At 45.2% G+C, this 19,990-nt stretch overlaps 1 protein-coding gene and 1 long non-coding RNA gene across 3 annotated transcripts in view; one reads left to right on the top strand and one right to left on the bottom strand.

Annotated features, from left to right (window-relative positions):
* Positions 1 to 1,241: 1,241 nt before the first annotated feature.
* On the bottom strand, positions 1,242 to 11,847 carry LOC117886262. 2 transcript variants are annotated; one of them, XR_004647902.1, is made up of 4 exons: positions 11,741 to 11,847; positions 8,720 to 9,015; positions 2,503 to 2,740; positions 1,242 to 1,709 (listed from the first exon to the last, which is right to left on the bottom strand). It is a non-coding gene; the product is annotated as an uncharacterized LOC117886262 (long non-coding RNA). The 2 variants fall into 2 exon arrangements; XR_004647901.1 differs by having other exon boundaries at positions 8,885 to 9,015.
* PARD6B (par-6 family cell polarity regulator beta) overlaps positions 11,549 to 19,990 on the top strand; it is a 27,455-nt gene continuing 19,013 nt past the window's right edge. The window contains exon 1 of the mRNA XM_034787936.1: positions 11,549 to 11,791. Within this exon, the coding sequence (XP_034643827.1) occupies positions 11,726 to 11,791 (66 nt within the window). The 5' untranslated portion in view covers positions 11,549 to 11,725. The remainder of the gene's footprint in view (positions 11,792 to 19,990) is intronic.

Here is a 19,990-nt window from a genome sequence, read left to right as displayed (position 1 = left end):
TGGTGGGATCGTATCATCATGTAGGTGTGGGATGATAAGCAGTGGCCACAGAACTTTCGGATGTGGAAAACCACCTTCCTGGAACTGTGCGTGGAGCTCACCCCAGACCTGCGGCACAAGGACACCAGAATGAGAGCTGCCCTCTCGATAGAGAAGCATGTGGAAGTTGGTGACTCCAGACAGCTACTGGTCGGTCAGGAATCAATTTGGAGTGGGGAAGTTGACCGTTGGGGCTGTGTTAATGCAAGTGTGCAGGGCAATAAATTGCATGCTGCTACGAAGGACCATGACTCTGCGAAATGTGTGTGAAATAGTGGATGGCTTTGCAGAAATGGGTTTCCCTAACTGTGATGGGGCGATAGATGGCACAGATATTTCAATTTTGGCACCAGACCACCTTGCAACAGAGTACATCAATAGGAAGGGGTACTTCTCCATGATGTTGCAGGCACTTGTGGATCACTGTGAGCGTTTCACTGACATCAACGCGGGGTGGTCTGGGAAGGTGCACGACGCACGCATCTTCAGGAACACTGGCCTGTACAGAAATCTGCAAGTGGGAACTTTCTTTTCTAACCAGAAGATTACAGTGGGGGGTGTTGAAATGCCCATAGTGATCCTGGGGTACCCCATGTATCCCTTACTGCCGTGGCTCATGAAACCTTACACGGGACACCTCGACAGCACTAAGGAGCGGTGCAACAACAGGCTCAGTAGGTGCTGGATGACAGTTGAATGTGCCTTTGGCAGATTAAAGGTGCGCTGGCGATGCCTTTATGGCAGGTGGGACCTCACTGAGGATAATATTCCTATGGTCATAGCTGCGTGCTGTACGTTGCATAATCTCTGTGAAGCTAAGGGTGAAAGGTTTGCTCAGGAGTGGAGTGCTGAGGCAGTCCACTTGGCTCCTGATTTTGAGCAGCCAGATACCAGGGTTGTCAGAGGAGCCCAGAGGGGAGCTATTTGAATCAGGGAGGCTTTGAGGCAGCACTTTGACAGTGACCACCAGTAACATATATTCTGTCTGAGCTGCTTCAATATTACATTACATGTAGTTTTCTTAGGGGGCAATGGTGACATTTGTGGCCTTATATTCCTGTAATAAAGTGATTAAAATGCCTGTGCATGTATTGGGATTGCCTGCAATCTTACCTTGTGGAAAAAAATTAAAGATGATTTACCATTATAAAAGTTTGCTTTTATTGCACAAGAAATAGCACACAAACACAGAGATGCTTGGTGGGAAAGGAGGAACCAGGAAAGGGCAGACTTTCACAGCTGTGTGTAGGTCCAGCTATCATTGTGAAAGCTTTCCGAGGGGGTAAAGTGAAGGGGAAACCAAGAAGTCCCGGAAGGTGGAAAGGAATGTGTGGGTGGAGTTGGGGGAAAGGGGGCTGGAAAAGGGTTCTGAATGTGCTGCAGTGGAGGTCGAGCACTGATCTGCTCAGTCTGCAGCATTATTAAGGACTTCAGCATCTGTGTTTGCTCCTCCATTACTTTAAGCATCCACTGAGTAGCATCCTTAACAAATGCATGATTCTCTTTTCTGTCCTGCCGTTCTGCTTCCCAGCTCTCCTTTCTATCCCTTTTTTCTGCATTGGAGCACTGCAGGACCTCCCGGAACATATCTTATTTGCTGCATCTTGGGTGCTTTCTTATCTGGTGGAGATGCTCAGCCGAGGTGCGTGGGGTGTTCCTGAAGGCTACATCTGGTGAAACACAGGGGACAATGCACAGCAGCGGGATTTTTAAATTCACACACTGCACTGAAACAGTCCACGAAAGCTTATGCTCTAATAAATTTGTTAGTCTCTAAGGTGCCACAAGTACTCCTGTTCTTCTTTTTGCGGATAGAGACTAACACGGCTGCTACTCTGATTTCTGTTAAATACACCTTTTGCAACATTGCCATCGCTTTCTCACTGACCCTAGCAAGGAACACATCTCTGCGAACACCCAAAACATGGTGAGTGTTGGCAGGGTGGGGGTGGGATGCTCTACATGGGGAAAAGAGAACACACTCTTTGCAAGGATTGTGGTGCAGCACGCTAGGGAACAAATTCTAAAATTCTCCCACACTTTTCCACAGGTGGGAGTAATTCTAGCAGACATCTCATTGCTAAGGGTAAGCAGGGAAATGAGGGTACATCTACTACTCCATGCTTGTGGCTTCCGCCCTGCTCCCTATGCTGCTCGCCTATGTGACGCTTTGGTCCCTGCAAAAGTGATTGCCAAATGGGGCGGGAAAGTTTCCTACAATGGGGGAAGGAACAAAGCTGCTCTGCCATGGAACCTTCAGCAGAGGATTACCGAGTACCTCCAGGAAACTTTCCTGGAGATCTCGCTGGAGGATTCCCGTGAGATCTCGGCATGCATCATCACCCTGTTCTGCAGTACCAATTTGCTACACAGGAAAATATCCAGCTCACAGAAACCCAGCCAACCTCCCACATTTCTATACACCAAACCCACCTCCGCACTGCACAATCCACAGCCACTTACCAGGAGTCTCATCTCCTGCTTCTTGCTCGCTGGAGAGCAACTGCTGAGACTTGCTAGACACCTCTGGAGTGGAGAACAGTTTCTGGCTGCCTGCCCCACCAGGCGACCCTGCCTGCACATCCTCATCTAACTCCACCTCTTCATCAATAACTTTGTGCCCTCCGGAGTATCCATGGGGCTCTTGGCGATGGAGATGGGGTCGCCACCAAGGATAACATCCAGCTCCTTATAGAACTCTCTTAAAAAAAGTATAAAACTGGCTTAAAAAACATAAAACTTAGGTGAAGCACCTGAGCCACAGTTTGCCTCCCTTGCCTTATGGTACGCCTGCCTCAGCTCCTTTATCTTTGCTCTGCACTGCAGAGTGTCCCGATCAGAGCCCTTTACGCACAAGCCTCGAGAAATGTGCCCATAGGTATCCCAATTCCTACAGCTCAAGTGCACCTGGGACTGCACAGCCGCCTCTCCCCATATACTGAGCAGATCCAATAGCTCTGCAGTGGTTCAAGAGGGAGAGCATTTGCTGCAATAACTCACCATGGTCACCTGGGAAGATGCAATGAGACCTCTCCACGCCAAGCAAACAGGAAATGGAATTTCAAAAATTTCCCGGGCTTCTAAGTGGTAGGGGTGGATGGTTGTTTACCCGGCTGCCAGGCAGTGGATTCAAATTGCTGACCAGAGTGGTCAGGATGGGTATTGTCGGACACCTCCTGAAGGCCAAATAAAGTGATGAAAGGAAGCATGGTGTCTACACTTGCACTTTGTCAACCAAAATATAGATGAAAAAGATGTAAATCTCTCATGAGGGTCAGGGCTGGCTCCAGGGTTTTGGCTGCCCCAAGCAGCCAAAACAAACAAAAAAAAAGCCGCAATCGCGATCTGCGGCGGCAAGTCCTTCGCTCCCAGGTGGAGTGAGGGACCGTCCGCCAAATTGCCACCGAATACCTGGACGTGCCGCCCCTCTCCAGAGCGGCCACCCCAAGCACCTGCTTGAGAAGCTGGTGCCTGGAGCCGGCCCTGATGAGGGTGGATGTATTTTGTTGCCAAAACTGGGCATTTTCCCCGACAAAAGACACCTTGCAGTGTGTACGTACTCACTGTTTGGGTCAACAAATGGCAATTTTGGTGACAAAACTTGGTAGTGTAGACAAGGCCTAGGTTAAAACTAGTGCAGGTACTCTACACAAGCTGTAAAGTACACCATCAGTTGCAGTGCAAACATAGTCTGAGAGTTGCATGAAGTGTTAATGCAGGGGTCGGCAACGTTTGGCATGCGGCTCACCAGGGTAAGCACGCTGGCGGGCCGGGCTAGTTTATTTACCTGCTGATGCGGCAGGTCTGGCTGCTCGCGGCCCCCACTGGCCACGGTTCGCCATCCCGGGCCAATGGGGGCGGCGGGAAGCCTTGGCCAGCATATCCCTCGCCCACACCGCTTCTCACCGTCCCCATTGGCCCGGGGTGGCGAGTGGGGGCCACGATCAGCCAAACCTGTCACGTCAGCAGGTAAATAAACTGGCCTGGCNGTGCTGGCCACGGCTTCCCGCTGCCCCCCTTGGCCCAGGACGGCGAACCGCGGCCAGTGGGGGCCATGATCGGCCGAACCTGCCGCGTCAGCAGGTAAATAAACTGGCCCGGCCCGCCAGGGTACTTACCCTGGCGAGCCGCATGCCAAACGTTGCCAACCCTTGTGTTAATGAGTCAGTAGCTAACAGTCTTTCCTCTGGATTAATGCTGTTCTATAGAACAGTCAAACAAGGCACTCCTGGAGTGAATAATATTATTATTTATATACTGCTAACAATGTGCAAGGTGCTTTACCGGCAGGTACGAAGACAAAGTCATCAAAGAACTTTCTATGGAGTTTTCAGTTTAAATTCTGTCTTTGGGAATGAGACAAAACTGAAGTTCTGACCAATGACCAGCACTACTACGAGTGGAGCTGCAGCAATGGGATATGTTAAGATAAAAAGTCTTGTACAGATACAGCCTTAATCCCTCTGGGTCTCAATTTTTCCACCTATAAAATTGGGATAATAGTACACACCCACCTGTGAGGATTAAGTAATTAATGTTTGTAAAGTACTCTGAAGATGGAAAGGGTTAAATATTATCTACTGTTTTCTTCAAGCCAGTTTAGAAATAAAAAGAGATTATAAATCGTTAAGTTGTAAACATAGCTGGGAGGAGAGCACTGTGATTAGCACTACTTTGTTCGGTTAATTACTTTCCTTTTAAACAAATCTAGAGTTGTTTAATGCAAGGGGGAGTCCAAGGTTAACAGGATAAAAAACGTTTTTAAAAAAGCCAGATTGGATTACTTAGTTGCAACACCCCCTAATAGAACAAATCAATAAATTAGGGCCATGGCTCAGTTTTAGGCTCATAATGAAGAGGCATCCAAAACAAGCACGCGTAGATGCAAAAGCCTGTATTCTAGCCAACAGCAGCCCGTGCCCAGGAATAATCACGGAAGCATGTTTCGGACCCACCCTGCCAGGCCAGACACACACTCACATAAACATGTGCATCACATCTGTCCCATAGGCCCTACCACAAAACGGCTGTTTCCAATTCTCCCTGCTGGGTCTTCTGACAAATACATATGCAAGAATTTGACTTGCGCCCCAATCCTGTAAACAGTTCTGCATGTGCTTAATTTTAACTCAAAGTGACTGCTCATGTGATTAAATTTAAGCATGTGTGCGAGTATTTGCAAAATTAGGGTCATAATTAATAGAGCATCATAAGCAGATATTTATTCACTAGCTGGGATGATGTCAAAACAACTTTACACTTTTAAAAAGCTGGACAAAATCAATAAGTTACAAAAAAATCACCTCACTGGCAAATTAGCATGGTATTTTATTACAGAAAATAGCACATATATAAAACATTATAAATCACTGAATAAAGATTTACTAATCAATTAATCCTCACAACATCCCAAGTAGGTAGATAAATATTGTTATCCTCATATTATAGTGAAGGCAGCCAAAGCAGAGGATAAATGATTTGCTAGAGTTAACAGTGAATCAGTGGCAGAACCAGGGTTAGAATTCTTGTGTCCCATCCCTCTGGTCACTACTCCAAACACTGTCATCTTTCCATATGTGAGATTATAGGCGTTCTTAAGAAAAGTAGACAAGACAGATAATGTAGAATTTTGGCTTACTGAACCAAACTATAATTTTAAATACATCATCTTTGGAGCCATACATTTCTTCTTCTAGATTTTACAAACAAGCTGGTAAATTCCCTTTTCAAGAGTTTTACGGATATGGAAATACATTTGTTAAGCCAGTTACCTATAGAAAAACACTGTAAAAACCTAATTGGCAGAGGAGTAGTTCTCATGAGTTGAGGGAGTAGGATCATTCAGGGATTGGCTATGCACAGAAGTTGTACTGCTTTCAATACAGAGGTATAGTTATATCTGTACAACCCTTCAAGTGTGGACACAATTAAACTTATTTCTGTACAGAAAGGCAATAAGGTATTCTAGTATAAGGGTATGTCTACACTGTGGGATTACTCCGAATTTACAGAATTCGATGCCCTTGGAGATTTTTTCAAATGTTTTGGCATTTCGTCTTTTGGAACGTAGTTCTGCTAGCATGGAATCCTCTCCCCATATAGCGATCAGATCTAATACCTCCTGTACGGTCCATGCTCGTGCTCTTTTTCGATTCTCGGACTGCATGGTTACCTGTGCTGATGAGCGCTGCATGGTCACCTGTGCTCTTCACGCTGGGCAAACAGGAAATGAAATTCAAAAGTTCACAGGACTTTTCCTGTCTACCTGGCCAGTGAATACGAGTTCAGATTGCTGTCCATAGCGGTCACAATGGTGCACTGTAGGATAGCTCCCGGAGGCCAATAGCGTCGAATTGCGGCCACACTAACCCTAATTCGAAATGGCAATGTCGATTTCGGCGCTACTCCCCTCATCGGGGAGGAGTACAGAAATCGATTTTAAGAGCCCTTTATGTCGAAGTAAATGGCTTTGATGTGTGGATGGGTGCAGGGTTAATTCGATTTAACGCTGCTAAATTCGACCTAAACTCATAGTGTAGACCAGGCCTTAGATACCTTTATACCCCATCCCCACCAGGAGTTGTATTGCTATAACTATTTTGGTAAAAAAATCACACACCTCTAACTGAAAAAATCAGTACAAAAACCACGTAAAGCAGCCTGGGCTTGCAGATTTTGCAGTTCTGATGCAGGAAAAGCCTTCCATGGCAGTTGGGAATGCATGATAGGAACTTTAACTTTTAGCTTTGATGGAAAACTGTTTGGATCTGATTTAGGCCATTGAGAAATGTGATTTATCATCTCAGCCCATTCCACAGCAAGTATTTCCCTTGCTATTTGCTTTAATATTATTATTATCAGCACAAAAACCAAATCATTGGGTAATTGGGGTTAATTGGCAGGTTTTGCTTGGGACAAACCCAGTGCTGGCATATTATTATTTATATATTACCACAGGTGTGCCTGATACTTTACAGGTATAAAATAAAATAAAGTCCTTGCCCTAAAGAATTTTCTATCTAATATGCAGTATATAGATTTATATATCACAGACAGCATCAGGAATGTTAAGAAAGGAATGAAGTGCATTTACAGGACTATGTGTGGACCTTTAGCTAGTGCTAACATTTTTCACATTCATGAACATTAAATGTCACAGAAAATGTATTGGTTATCTGTATGATCATTGTACTATGTGTGCAAGAGGGAAGCAATCTGGTCACACAAGCTTAAATAGTGTTCTGACAAAGCTGCATTTATCTGAGAGAGAGAGAAAGAGGATGTTAAATTCCTTTTATTTTTTTCTCTTTAAGAGTAATAAATAACGACATTGCATTTTTGGAAGGGAGAAGCTTCAGTAAGAAGGAGGGTGAATGGGTGATGTGTCAAATAAAAGCTGTTATTGATGCCAAACATGATGGTTTGCAAACTTCAGATCCTTTTATGAAAAGGAAGTGTAAGAACCTATGTTATGACCTTCCTATGTCTATCTTTCTCTTTTCTATACAACTCCCACTGATATTTTTTTCCACTTACTTGCTAATATTGAACAAAACGACCACTGATTTCAATGGGTGCATGATTAAACCAAATCTATCTAATCTACTGGGCCCTATTCTGATCTGACACTGTAAATGAAGAGTAACTTAATTGAAATATAAAAACAGTGCCAGCCCTGGTCTACAATAGAACATTTTACCACGTCTGAACCACACTGTTGTCAACAACAACAACAACGAGGAGTCCAGTGGCACCTTAAAGACTAACAGATATATTTGGGCATAAGCTTTCGTGGATAAAAAAACCCACTTCTTCAGATGCAATCACCAACATGGTACTAAATACAGGCCTACTTCTACACTACAAACATTTGATGTTATTATAATGTCAGTTAAGAGTGTGATTACTTATGAGATTTCTATTCCAGCTAAAACCCTAGTGTAACTGCAGTTTTAGTAGCATAAAAGTGTTTTTGCTGGTATGGCTTATTTCACTTGGGGAATCAATATAAACTACACCAGTAAAAGCATGTTTTTTGGCATAAACTATGTACTGTAGTTAAAGACGGAAAGTTTGCCAGTACAGCTATACCGATATAGCTATATCAGCAAATCTTTTCTAATGAAGACCTGGCCTATAAGTGTGATCAGAATCAAGAGCTACATATGGTATTCATACAGTGCCAATCACCACAGTAACTAAGCATTGAGTGTCTGAGCCAAACCTTCCTCCTGCCCCTTCAATCTGAATTTTATCCCTCAATGCAACCTTTCAGCTGCTGGGTGTGTGGAATAACACACTATTTAAAAAGTAGTAACTCCTGGGATGAGAAAGCTACATTATGGGGGAATACTTGATGGTATTGGAGTTCTGACCTTAATGGTAAATGTAGGTGAGAGGGAGCTAAAAAACAACAAAAAATTATCAACCATTTCTTTTGGCTGTAAATAGGTTGGTAGAAACTGAACATTCCTTTCCTTGGGGGCAGTGAATAGTTTGAGTAAGTCTGAATCACAGGTTTTATGGAATTTGTGACTAAAATAGCTCTGTAATCTTGTGCTCTGCCTGGCATGGAAGTCCTGCCCCTCTCCTTACCTTTATCTGAAATCAAACTGTTCCTCACATTCCTTTCTTACACAACACCAGTTCATTGTGATGTAAGCTAGCTAGTGATTAATACCTTTTTATGAGGTTGGTTCCAGTGACTTGAGATTATATCACCTTGGCTGTCTCAGAAAGCATGAGGCCACACCCCGCTGTGAGGAACTCCAACAACTCCAGGAATGCAAGAGAAGAAAAAAAGGTCCTTAAAAGAAACCTAATAAATATGTAGCAATAACATCACCTGCATGGTGGTTTCAAGTGCTGGGAGCTTCCTGGAGGCTTTTTCACATCAGAAGAAGGCCAATTCAACTGCTCTGCAAATCTTTAGGAAGGCTGTGTTGTCCTCTGCACCTTCCCTGTGGTCTGGCAGAACTGAGCAACTTGCTCGTAGAAGATGGCAGGCATAGAAAAACAGGTTGAGCCACTGCCCTTCTCTAGTTTTTGGTAATAATAAAATGATAGAATTAGAGGTTTGATTCCACCCTTGCTCACACAGTGGTAATTTCACTGACTTCTATTTACATCAATGTGAGAGAAGAAAAAGGCTCTAGGCATAGATAAGAACTAGCATGTCATGTAAGCAATCTCTTTTGCCAGTGTAAAGAAAACAGAGACCAGAGAAGGCATAAGACTTGAACTGGATGCCAACTGATTTGCTGGCAAATACTCACTGGACACAGGGCCGGCTTTAGGAAGTGCGAGGCCCGATTTGAACAGTTTTGATGGGGCCTTGGCAGGGATGACTAAAAAAAAAAAAACACGTAAAAAAACACATGGGGCTTGTACTCACGGGGTGGCGCTCCTAGTCTTTGGCAGTGGGTCCTTCACTCGCTCCGGGTCTTCGGCGGCACTGAAGGATCTGCCGCCGAAGTGCTGCCGAAGACCCAGAGCACCGCCGGGTGAGTAAAAATTAAAAAGGAGCCTCTAGCCAGGGAAGGGATTCTCGGCCACTTGCCCCTTCTCCCCCCCTCCCCGGTGGCCCTGCCACTGAGCGCAGGGCCCTCTTAGGCGTGGGGCCCGATTCGGGGGAATTGGTGGAATTGGCCTAAAGCCGGCTCTGACTGGACAATAACCTCTGTCTGTACTAATCAACATATGTGGCTGAGTTGAACCAGAGTGAAAGCTGCAGTTTCTTTGCCTTTGGTAAGGCTGGACTTATCTACCTGATCTACTACATGCAAAAGTGCACTGGTTTAACTAAAGGTGTGATTTGAAGTGATTTAGTTAAATTGGTGCAACTTTGTGTGTGGATGCTCTTTTATCGATTTAATCCTGATTTATATCTAAGTATAAATACAGACCAGGAGTAAACCAATATACAGTCAGCACACTTACAAAATTCATTCAATTTATAGAGATATTACTGGTTTTAATGGAATTCCCCCTTTTAAGTGTAGGTAATATTGCTAGATCTGGTAATATCTCTAAAACCAAATGAACTTTTTAAATGTGCCCAGTGTGTTGCATCAGTTTAAATATTTTTAAACTAATTTAAATCAAACTGGTGCAACTTCTTTGGGTATACAAAGATTTACAATTTGCATGACCCTGAGATGTTTGAGAGATGGATCAGTCTGTGAGTTGGTTCCTTTTCTGGTCCTGCAGCTGACATGTGGCCCATATATTCCAAATACGTAGCTCTGTTCTATAATAATGACTATAAACTAATCTCATGCTTCAGGGCTTCAGCTGGTTGCTTGAAGGGAATGAGAAGGATTTTTTCCTCCCAATGTACAATTATAATCTGGGACAGGAAGGATACTGGTTCGGGTAGATCAGTGATCATCTGAGGTGGTATCAGGAATTGTGTTTTAGATGCCTGGCTGGTTTGTCCCGCTCACATGCTCAAGGTGTAGGTGATCCTCAGATTTGGGCTGGGTAGGAATTTACCCCCAGGTCAGATTGGCAGGGATTTGGGGAGTTTTCCACCTTCCGCTGCAGCATGGGGCATGGATCACTTCCTAGGATCATCTTGGCATGTCTCACCTAATCAATTCCCCGCACTGCATGGGCCTCTCAAGGCATTGGCAGCATCCTGTTCTCGACCTGTGGCACAAGACAGTCTATTTTTCTAAGGATTGAAATGCTTTAGTTTGACTGAAGTCATTGGGCCCAACAGGGATATTTGAGTGAAATTTGATGGCTTCTGTTGTGTGGGATTTAATGGTGATGATTTAATAGTCTTTTTTGGACATAATGATTTAGATGATTTTATGGCCCTTTCTGGACATAAACTCCAGAAAACTATGTGCAGGAATCCCTAAAAATGAAGGGCCTCACAAAGCTGATTATCTTTATTTGTAGTTGAAGCCAGTCCTGATCTTTGGTGGGATACTACAGCACCCTTATTTCCTCGAACACGGTCTCACAGCACCAAGAGGAGGTGTATTCTGTCCCCATCCACATATTCCCAGCCTCATGGGGGCACTTTGACCCCCCCATAATCCCTCTATAGGTGATGCACTGTGGCCCTCATAATCCCAGAATTGTGGGGGTGAGTCCTTCTTTAATCCCAGTACTGGGTGGTGTACTGTGCCCCCGCAATCCCAGCACCGGGGGCTTACTGTGCCTCTGCAATGCGGTGCGCTGTATCCCCCCACAATACCAGTTCTGAGAGTGGGTCTTTGCCTACAATAACCTCAGGCCAGTAGTAATAGGGTACTGACACCTCCCAACCCCCTGCCTCGCGTTCGCAGCCGCGCGCGCGCCTTCCACTTTGGAAAGTAGCCGAGCAGGTGCTCACGTTGGACGCACGCGCACTGGCTGCAGGTGCGCCTACGCTTTCTTTCCCTCTCGCTCGCGGGGCGACTGGTACGCATGCGCGCTCGCTGCAGGTGCACCGAGACTCCCCCTCCCTTCTGTGAGTACTCAGCGCGCATGCGCTACCTGCCCCCCAGCCCTCTCCCGGGAGCGGCAGGTGCCAGGCGCAGCTCGGCGTTCTGTGGGGCGGCTCCTCCCCCCTCCTGGGTGTGTGTGTGAGGAGGAGGCGGCGGCAGGTTGTGGCTGGGAGGCTGGGCTCGGAACTGCCCGGGTTCTCCACCTCCCCCCACAGCGCGCCCGGGGACACAGACCGTCTGGCGGCATGAACCGGACCCACCGCAGCGCTGGGGGTAGCCGGGGCCTCGGCACCATGGAAGTGAAGAGCAAGGTGGGTAGCGGGCCCAGGGCGACGATCCGTGAGGGGCCGCAGGGGGCGGAGCGGCCCTTTGGAACGGGGGGAGGGGAGATGGGGGGGCAGGGCGAGCCCCCAGTGGAAGGCGGAGGGCGGGGACGTCGATCTGTGAGGGGCCGCCGGGGGCAGGGCGAGCCCAAGTGGATGGGGGAGCGGCGACGGGGGGGCGGGCGGCGATCTGTGAGCGGCCGCCGGGGGCAGGGGGAGCGGCGGGGGGGGGCGATCCCTGGGGGGCCCCAGGGGGGGCGGGGGGGGGGGGGCGCGTCGATCCGTGAGGGGCCGCCGGGGGCAGGACGAGCCTCAGTGAAAGTTGGGGCCATCAGGAGGGAAGCGTTGAGGGAGGGGGGCATCTGGGCTCGGGGAATCCCTTGGGGGAGCTCACCCAAGGTCTGCCTGTCAGTTGTCGGCCCGGGGCCAGGGCTAGTTCTGCACTGGGTGGGTACTGTGTGGGGGGGGGGGGGGGAGAGCTGCTGACTCACCTGCAGAAGGTGGCACCAAGAGGGAGATTCCCAGGGTGGGGAGGAAGTCCTGAGTGTTGGGGAGTGTGTCTGCAAGGAAGATCCAGGTTGCCTAAGGGTAGAGGGGTCTCTCTTGAGGTTTTCAGGGGATCTAGGGCCGTTCTTTTTGCTTGGTACCTGTACCCGGGCCTTGGAGCAAGATGATTGGTGTATTGTAGGGGTTCTCAAACTGGGGGTTGGGACCCCTCAGGGGGTCACAAGGTTATTACATGGGGGGGTTGTGAGCTGTCAACCTCTACCCCAAACCCTGCTTTGCCTCCAGCATTTATAATGGGTTAAATTAAAAACACTTTTTTATATATATTTATAAGGTGGGGTCGCACTCGGAGGCTTGCTATGTGAAAGAGGTCAACAGTAAAAAAGTTTGAGAGCCACTGGTGTATTGTGTCACAGCCTTGTGATATTAGTCAAACAGCTATCACCATAGGATTGACACTAGTAAAAAAAAATTTAAAAAAATAAACGATACAGAAGATTTGAAGCGTCAGTTATTGGTCATTGGGGGTAACATACAGAGTATAGGGGGATGCTAGTATTTTGGGGTTGGGCAGCACACATAATATATACAGACTGCAATGTCTCCAATGGGGGGGGGGAAATGGTGGGTGGGATCGAGATACAGCCGACAAGTGGTGAGGGTCCATCACTCATACAGAAAGTACAGTCAGTCATGGGTATAAGTAAGAGGGCTGGGAAATGGGGATGGGGTGACCCTCACGTGGTGGGGTTCAGTTAGGTTCGGTTGGTTCAGGGCTCAGGGGAAAAAGTCCAGCAGGGGGGGTTTATAGGTCTCTTCCCCCTTGCGGGTGCACAAGGTCTCCCCGGCTCACTCCCGGTATTGGCGGTGGCCGGTGATGTGTTCTGTGTAGATGTCCTGTGACCAACGAATAGTGTCCGAGACCATTAGGCGTCTCATGCGCCACGCGTAATGATGGCCTACCCCACAGGTCCTTAGCACGCGTGGTATTGTCCCTGTAGCCTAGGGTGACCAGATGTCCCGATTGTATAGGGACAGTCCCGATTTTTGGGTCTTTTTCTTATATAGGCTCCTATTATCCTCCACCCCGTTGCGATTTTTCACACTTGCTGTGTGGTCACCCTACTGTAGCCTGATGCCTCCTCTCAGCACGAGCCCCCTTGTCAGATTACTCTTCATCACTTTTTTCCCCTCTATTCCCAAAAGGGTTATAGATGATTATCCACTGCAAAATTTGATAGTCTTTAACAGAAGTTACAGGATAACTTTACTGATTGGGCAGGCACACGGCTTTCCCTAAAATTACTCCATTGAAGTGTAAAACAAGACTGAGAGGGTTCCCCCTGAAACTGAATACAGACTAACAGAATATATAGGAAAACAAATGCAGATTATATAGGGAAAATTACTAGGGAAAAAAGGTGTCAAGTATCAGAGGGGTAGCCGTGTTAGTCTGGATCTGTAAAAAGCAACAGTGTGTCCTGTGGCACCTTTAAGACTAACAGATGTATTGGACGCATCCGACGAAGTGGGCATTCACCCACAAAAGCTTATGCTCCAATACATCTGTTAGTCTTAAAGGTGCCACAGTACTCTCTGTTGCTTTTTAGGGGAAAAAGGTGCTCTTCAAAAAATCAGTTTAGCTAACATGATTTGAAATGCCTCTAATACTATGCTATTTTACTAGACTAGGATAAAAGTGTATTTTTAAAAACATGTTGGCTAACATGTTTTAACATGATTTAAAGATCTAGTGTGAACAGAACAAAAATAAGTTGCCCTGCTAATGTGTTTCTGCAAAAAAAAACATCTTTTATCCTAGTCTATACAAGATCCTAATTTAGATGCAGTATAACAATTCTGGAATCTTGTTATCTGCTCATATAACCCACAATTGTCAAGGTGTTGAACTGTGTCTAAACTGGGTGTTAAGGAGTGTTTCATGTCATTTTACCTAAATTGAATTAGAGAGACAAGGTGGATGAGGTAATATCTTTTATTGGACCAGCTTCTGTTGATGAGAGAGTCAAGCTTACACAGAGCTTTTCTATGACAGAAGTTGGTCCAATAAAAGATATTGCCTCACACACCTTGCTTCTCTAATATCCTGTGACTAACATGACTACAACAACACTGCATACATAAATAGATTTAGGTAGTTTGGGGATTGTTTACACAGGGACAGCTGGGAAAATTAATCCAAATTAACTAAAGGTGTGAATTTGAAGTTAGTTAAATGACATTAAATCCCAGTGTGGATGCTGTTGTTCAGAATTAATGTGGCCTTAATTTGGTTTAGTTCATGTTGATCTAAAAAGCACATTTTCCCCTTGTCTAGGCAAGGCTTAAGGGTGCACATATATTGGGGAAAATTGTATGTTTCTCAACTGATGGAAGCTGTAATGCTGACTGGTTATAAACCTTTTTACCAATGTGAAGCCTAATCCTGGCTATTCTATAGTTTCCATCTTTGTTTACAATAACTGGTAGCTTTAATGTGGACAGGGCATATGCATTTTTAAGGGTTACGTGACATGGTGGTAAAAAATATACCAGCAATTTCTGCTGTAGGTTGTATTGGTTCTAGAGCAGGAGTGGGCAAACTTTTTGGCTCGAGGGCCACATCTGGGTATGGAAATTTTATGGTGGGCCATGAATGGTCACAAAATTGGGGGTTAGGCTGTGGGAGGATGTGAGGGCTCCGGCTGGGGATGCAGGCCCTTGGATGGGGCCAGAAATGAGTTTAGGGTGTGGGAAAGGGCTCCAGGCTGGGGCAGAGAGTGGGGGGGGAGGCTGGGGATGAGAGGTTGGGGTTGCTGGAGGGTGCTCTGGGTTGGGTCTGAGGGGTTTGGAGGGCGAGAGGGGGATCAGGGCTGAGGCAGGGGATGAGAGGGGGTCAGGGGTGCAGGCTCCAGGCAGTGCTTACCTCAAGCAGTTCCCGGAAGCAATAGCATGTCCCCCCTCTGGCTCCCATGCGGCAGTGTGGCCAGGTTCCTCTGCGTGCTGCCCCGTCCGCAAGCGCCACCCCTGCAGCTCCCATTGGCTGTGGTTCTTGGCCAGTGGGAGCTGGGGGGTTGGGCTTGAGGCGGGGGCAGCATGTGGAGCCCCCTGGCTCCCCTGTGCGTAGGAGCTGGAGGGGGGACATGCCACTGCTTCCATGAGCCAGGTGGCGCCACGGCACACGCGGAGCGGGGCAATCCCCCGACCTCGCTCCCCGGCTGGAGCGGGAGCTCGAGGACTGGATTAAAATGTCTGAAGGGCCGGATGCGGCCCCGGGCCATAGTTTGCCCACCCCTGTGCTAGAGCAAGTGAGGAACCATGGGAGAATTTCAGAAGATATGTGTGGACAGAAGCTAAAGAGTGATGGCACCTGCTGACCATGACTCCAAGTACTAGTTAAGCATGAGTGAAACTATAGTTGCTCTGAAGTTTTATTCTAACTTTTTTTCATTGTAAATAGCCAAAACAAAACATGAGTATATATTTAAAAACAAACCCTTTTTCATCGCAGGCTTCTAGGTCTCAAAAAGCCCCAGACAAATGTGGTGATTGAAAACAGGCTGAAAGTATATAATGGAACCCGATGTTTTTATGTTCATGCCCGTTTGATATCAATATGATAGAAGAGACTGTAAGTTCTTAGGGTACATCTATACTTACCCGCTGTTTCGGCGGCAAGCAATCGATCTTCTGGGATTGATTTATCGCATCTTGTCTAGATGCGATAAATCAATCCCGGAAGTACTCGCCGTCGACACCGGTAATCCTGCTCCGCGAGAGGAGTAGGCGGAGTCGACGGGGGAGCCTGCCTGCCGCGTGTGGACCCATGGTAAGTACCTTTAAGTTTGAACTAAGATACTTCGACTTCAGCTACGTTATTCATGTAGCTGAAGTTGCGTATCGTAGTTCAAACTGGGAGCTTAGTGTGGACCAGCCCTTAGTGAGGACAGTCTTTTTTGTAAAGAGTTTGTACAAGCTAGCATAGTGGGGTGGTTCCTGGACCATGATTGGGGCTTCTTCATGCTACTGCAGTAGAAATGCTTTGATTCAGCACACCTTTTGTCATAATGATCATCTTCCCTGGCTGGTGTCGGGGAGAGAGATAAACTTATGGGAAAGCTTTACTCTTTCACATCCTGAAATTCTCTGCAACAAATGTTGTAGATGAATTATTTTTTTTTTAAGACTGGATAATTTTACCATCAAGAATATTTGCAGTTTGTATTTGCTGAAATAAGGTAACTAAATATTCTTTAGGATGTAAGTTAGTTGTTGTTTAGGTCATGGGGACATTTTCCCCTTTAATACTGCGCTGCACAATAAGCAGTGTATTGAGGTTCCTCTTTCTAGAGGCATGGGGTTCAATCTGGTATGACAGATTCTGTGTCAAACTAGTTCTGGTATTCTAGACACATGGATAGGTATGTCTGCATTACTTCAGAACATTGCTGCAAGAAGTTATCAAGTAATAGAGAGGCAGGATGATACAGTCAGCACAAGACCAGTCAGCATTAGTCTGTTCTCTGTAACAGTGCATGCTGAAAATCAGTGTTGCCTTTTCTCAAAACCGTGTAACTATCAGTGTAGATATGACAATTTCCTAGCATAAAGAAGGGATTTGTGCTGCACTTACCATCTATGAAATGGTGATACTTCACCTCTTACATTTATTTATTCATGTTTTTGAAGTGCCACAGGGCACGTCTTCACGAGCAATGTTAAAGAATTTGGCTTGTGTAGTCGCTCTAAAAAAATCACCTCATAGAATATCAGGGTTGGAAGGGACCTCAAGAGGTCATCTAGTCCACCTCCATGAGGGGTGTAGCTACCAGTGCTGGGGGCGCAGTCTACACTGGGAATGGCTGAGCCATTACAAACATTGAATCTATCTCCCCATGTAAGCACTTTCACACTTCTTATCAAACTGTCTGTACTGGGCTATCTTGATTATCACTTCAAAAGTTTTTTTTCTCTTACTTAATTGGCCTCTCAGAGTTGGTAAGACAACTCCCACCTTTTCATGCTCTCTGTATGTGTATATATATCTCCTCAATATATGTTCCATTCTATGCATCCGAAAAAGTGGGCTGTAGCCCACGAAAGCTTATGCTCAAATAAATTTGTTAGTCTCTAATGTGCCACAAGTACTCCTGTTCTTTTTGCGGATACAGACTAACACGGCTGCTACTCTGAAACCAGTCTATACTGGCGCGTTACCGCGCTGAAACTTGCAGCGCTCGGGGGTGTTTTTTCAAACCCCTGAGCGAGAAAGTTGTAGCGCTGTAAAGTGCCACTGTAGACAAGCCAACGGTTCTTGGATAAATACTCTCCTCCCCTCTGAAATCCACCTCTTCAAGCACTCTCTCCTGTCTGAATAATCCCCCATAACTTTCTTGTCCTGTGTTTTGCATAGTGCAGCCTGTCTCTTTAGGAGAGTAAAGTACCATGTAAATAAATGATGTACAATTGCAAAAGTTATGTTGTTTTGGGAAACACCACAAACTACAATGAAATTAGAATATTTGTTTTGAAATGGAAACAGCAAGCACTACATTGGAAAAAGATTTTGAGACTGTCACTTGCATGATTGTAGTAACTGCACAAGCATGCAGACACAATAAATGTGCTTGTAGTGTATGCATGAAAATATGCAGTTATTTCTGAAAAGCTGGACATTTTATGATATTGTAACTTTAAACATGTTGTCCTTTTTAGCTCATGTGAAATTATATTTGATGTCTGTCACATTAAACTACAGCAGTACTGGAAAATTAATTATAAGTAATATACAAACAGTGGCAATATACATAATATGTGGGAAATTCCTTGGATGTTGCATATTTCAAATTCTTGGGGAAACAGTTAATGGGAACAAAGGAGAAGTTCATTTATTGATGTCATAATAAAGCACACTGCTCTTGACTGAAGGCAGTTCCTCCTGCAGGTTTTATTTACTTTGTTATGCACAGGCGTGACTGAAATCAGAATGTGAGTAATTCATTCTACCTTATTGTTCACTAATGTTAGTGTTGTTAGAGTATCTATAGAACAGAGATATTTGCAGTGAATTCCTTTATTTAAACGTCTTTAGAGGGGGGAGGAGTGTTGAAGTTCAGAAGGTATTGAGAATTCTCAATTTGTTGTGCTAACTGTTTGACATAGTATGGTACTATAGGGTCCTTGTCTCTGCTGGGTTTTCAGACTCCCAAGTTGAATGCAAATACAACTTTTGATTATATTATTTTTGAAAATAAATGTGAGAGACAGAGTTGGTCATGACAATAGCAAGGGTCCCATTTCCTATGTGGTACATTAGACCTAAACTATGCAACATGAAACCAAGAAATATGTTTCAGAGAGATAGCCATGTTTAGTCTGTATCAGCAAAAACAACAAGGAGTCCTTTGGCACCTTAGAGACTAACACATTTATTTGGGCATAAGCTTTCATGGGCTAAAACCCTGCTTCTTGTCCTATCCTCAGTGGTTAAGAAGAACAATTTTTCTCTTCCTTGTAGCAACCTTTTATGTACTTGAAAACAGTTATCACATTCCCTCTCCATCTTCTCTTTTCCGTACTAAACAAACCCAATTTTTTCAATCTTCCTTCATAGGTCATGTTTTCTATACCTTTAATCATATTTGTTGCTCTTCTCTGGACTTTCTCCAATTTGTCCACATCTTTCCTGAAATGTGGTGCCCAGAACTGGACACGCTACTCCAGTTGAGGCCTAATCAGCGCAGAGTAGAGCAGAAAAATTACTTCTCTTGGCTTGCTTACACCACTTCTGTTAATACATCCCAGAATGATGTTTGCTTTTCTTTGCAACAGTGTTATACTGTTGACTCAGTTAACTTGTGGTCCATTATAATCCCCAGATACCTTTCCTCATTACTCCTTCCTAGGCAGTCATTTCCCATTTTGTATGTGTGCATCTGGTTGTTCCTTCCTAAGTGGAGTACTTTGCATTTGTCCTTATTGAATTTCATCCTATTTACTTCAGACAGTTTCTCCAGTTTGTCCAGATCATTATGAATTACAATTGTATCCTCCAAAGCACTTGTAACCCCTACCAACTTGGTATCATCCTCAAACTTTGTAAGTGTACTCTTACACTCTCTATGCCATTATCTAAATTATTGATGAAGATATTGAACACAACTGGACCCAGAACTGATCCCTGTGCGACCCCATTTGTTATGCCCTTCCTGCATGACTGTGAACCACTGATAACTATTCTCAGGGAATGGTTTTCCAACCAGTTATGCACCCACCTTATAGTAACTCCATCTAGATTGTATTTCCCTAGTTTGTTTATGAGAAGGTCATGCGAGACAGTATGAAAAGCTTTACTAAAGTCAAGATATACCACATCTACCACTTTCCCCCTATCCACAAGGCGTTTTACCCTGTCAAAGAAAGTTATCAGGTTGGTTTGACACAACTTGCTTTTGACAAATCCATGCTGACTGTTACTTATCACCTTATTATTTTCTAGATGTTTGCAAACTGATTGCTTAATTATTTGCACCATTATCTTTCCTGGTACAGAAGTTAAGCTTATTGGTCTGTAATTCCCTGAGTTGTCCTTATTTCCCTTTTTGTAGATTGACACTATATTTGCCCTTTTCCAGTCTTCTGGAAGCTCTTCAGTCTTCCATTACGTTTCAGAAATAATCG

This window comes from Trachemys scripta, chromosome 12, assembly GCF_013100865.1.
Source record: "Trachemys scripta elegans isolate TJP31775 chromosome 12, CAS_Tse_1.0, whole genome shotgun sequence".
NCBI lineage: Eukaryota > Metazoa > Chordata > Testudines > Emydidae > Trachemys > Trachemys scripta.
This window is presented reverse-complemented; position numbering and strand designations above follow the sequence as displayed.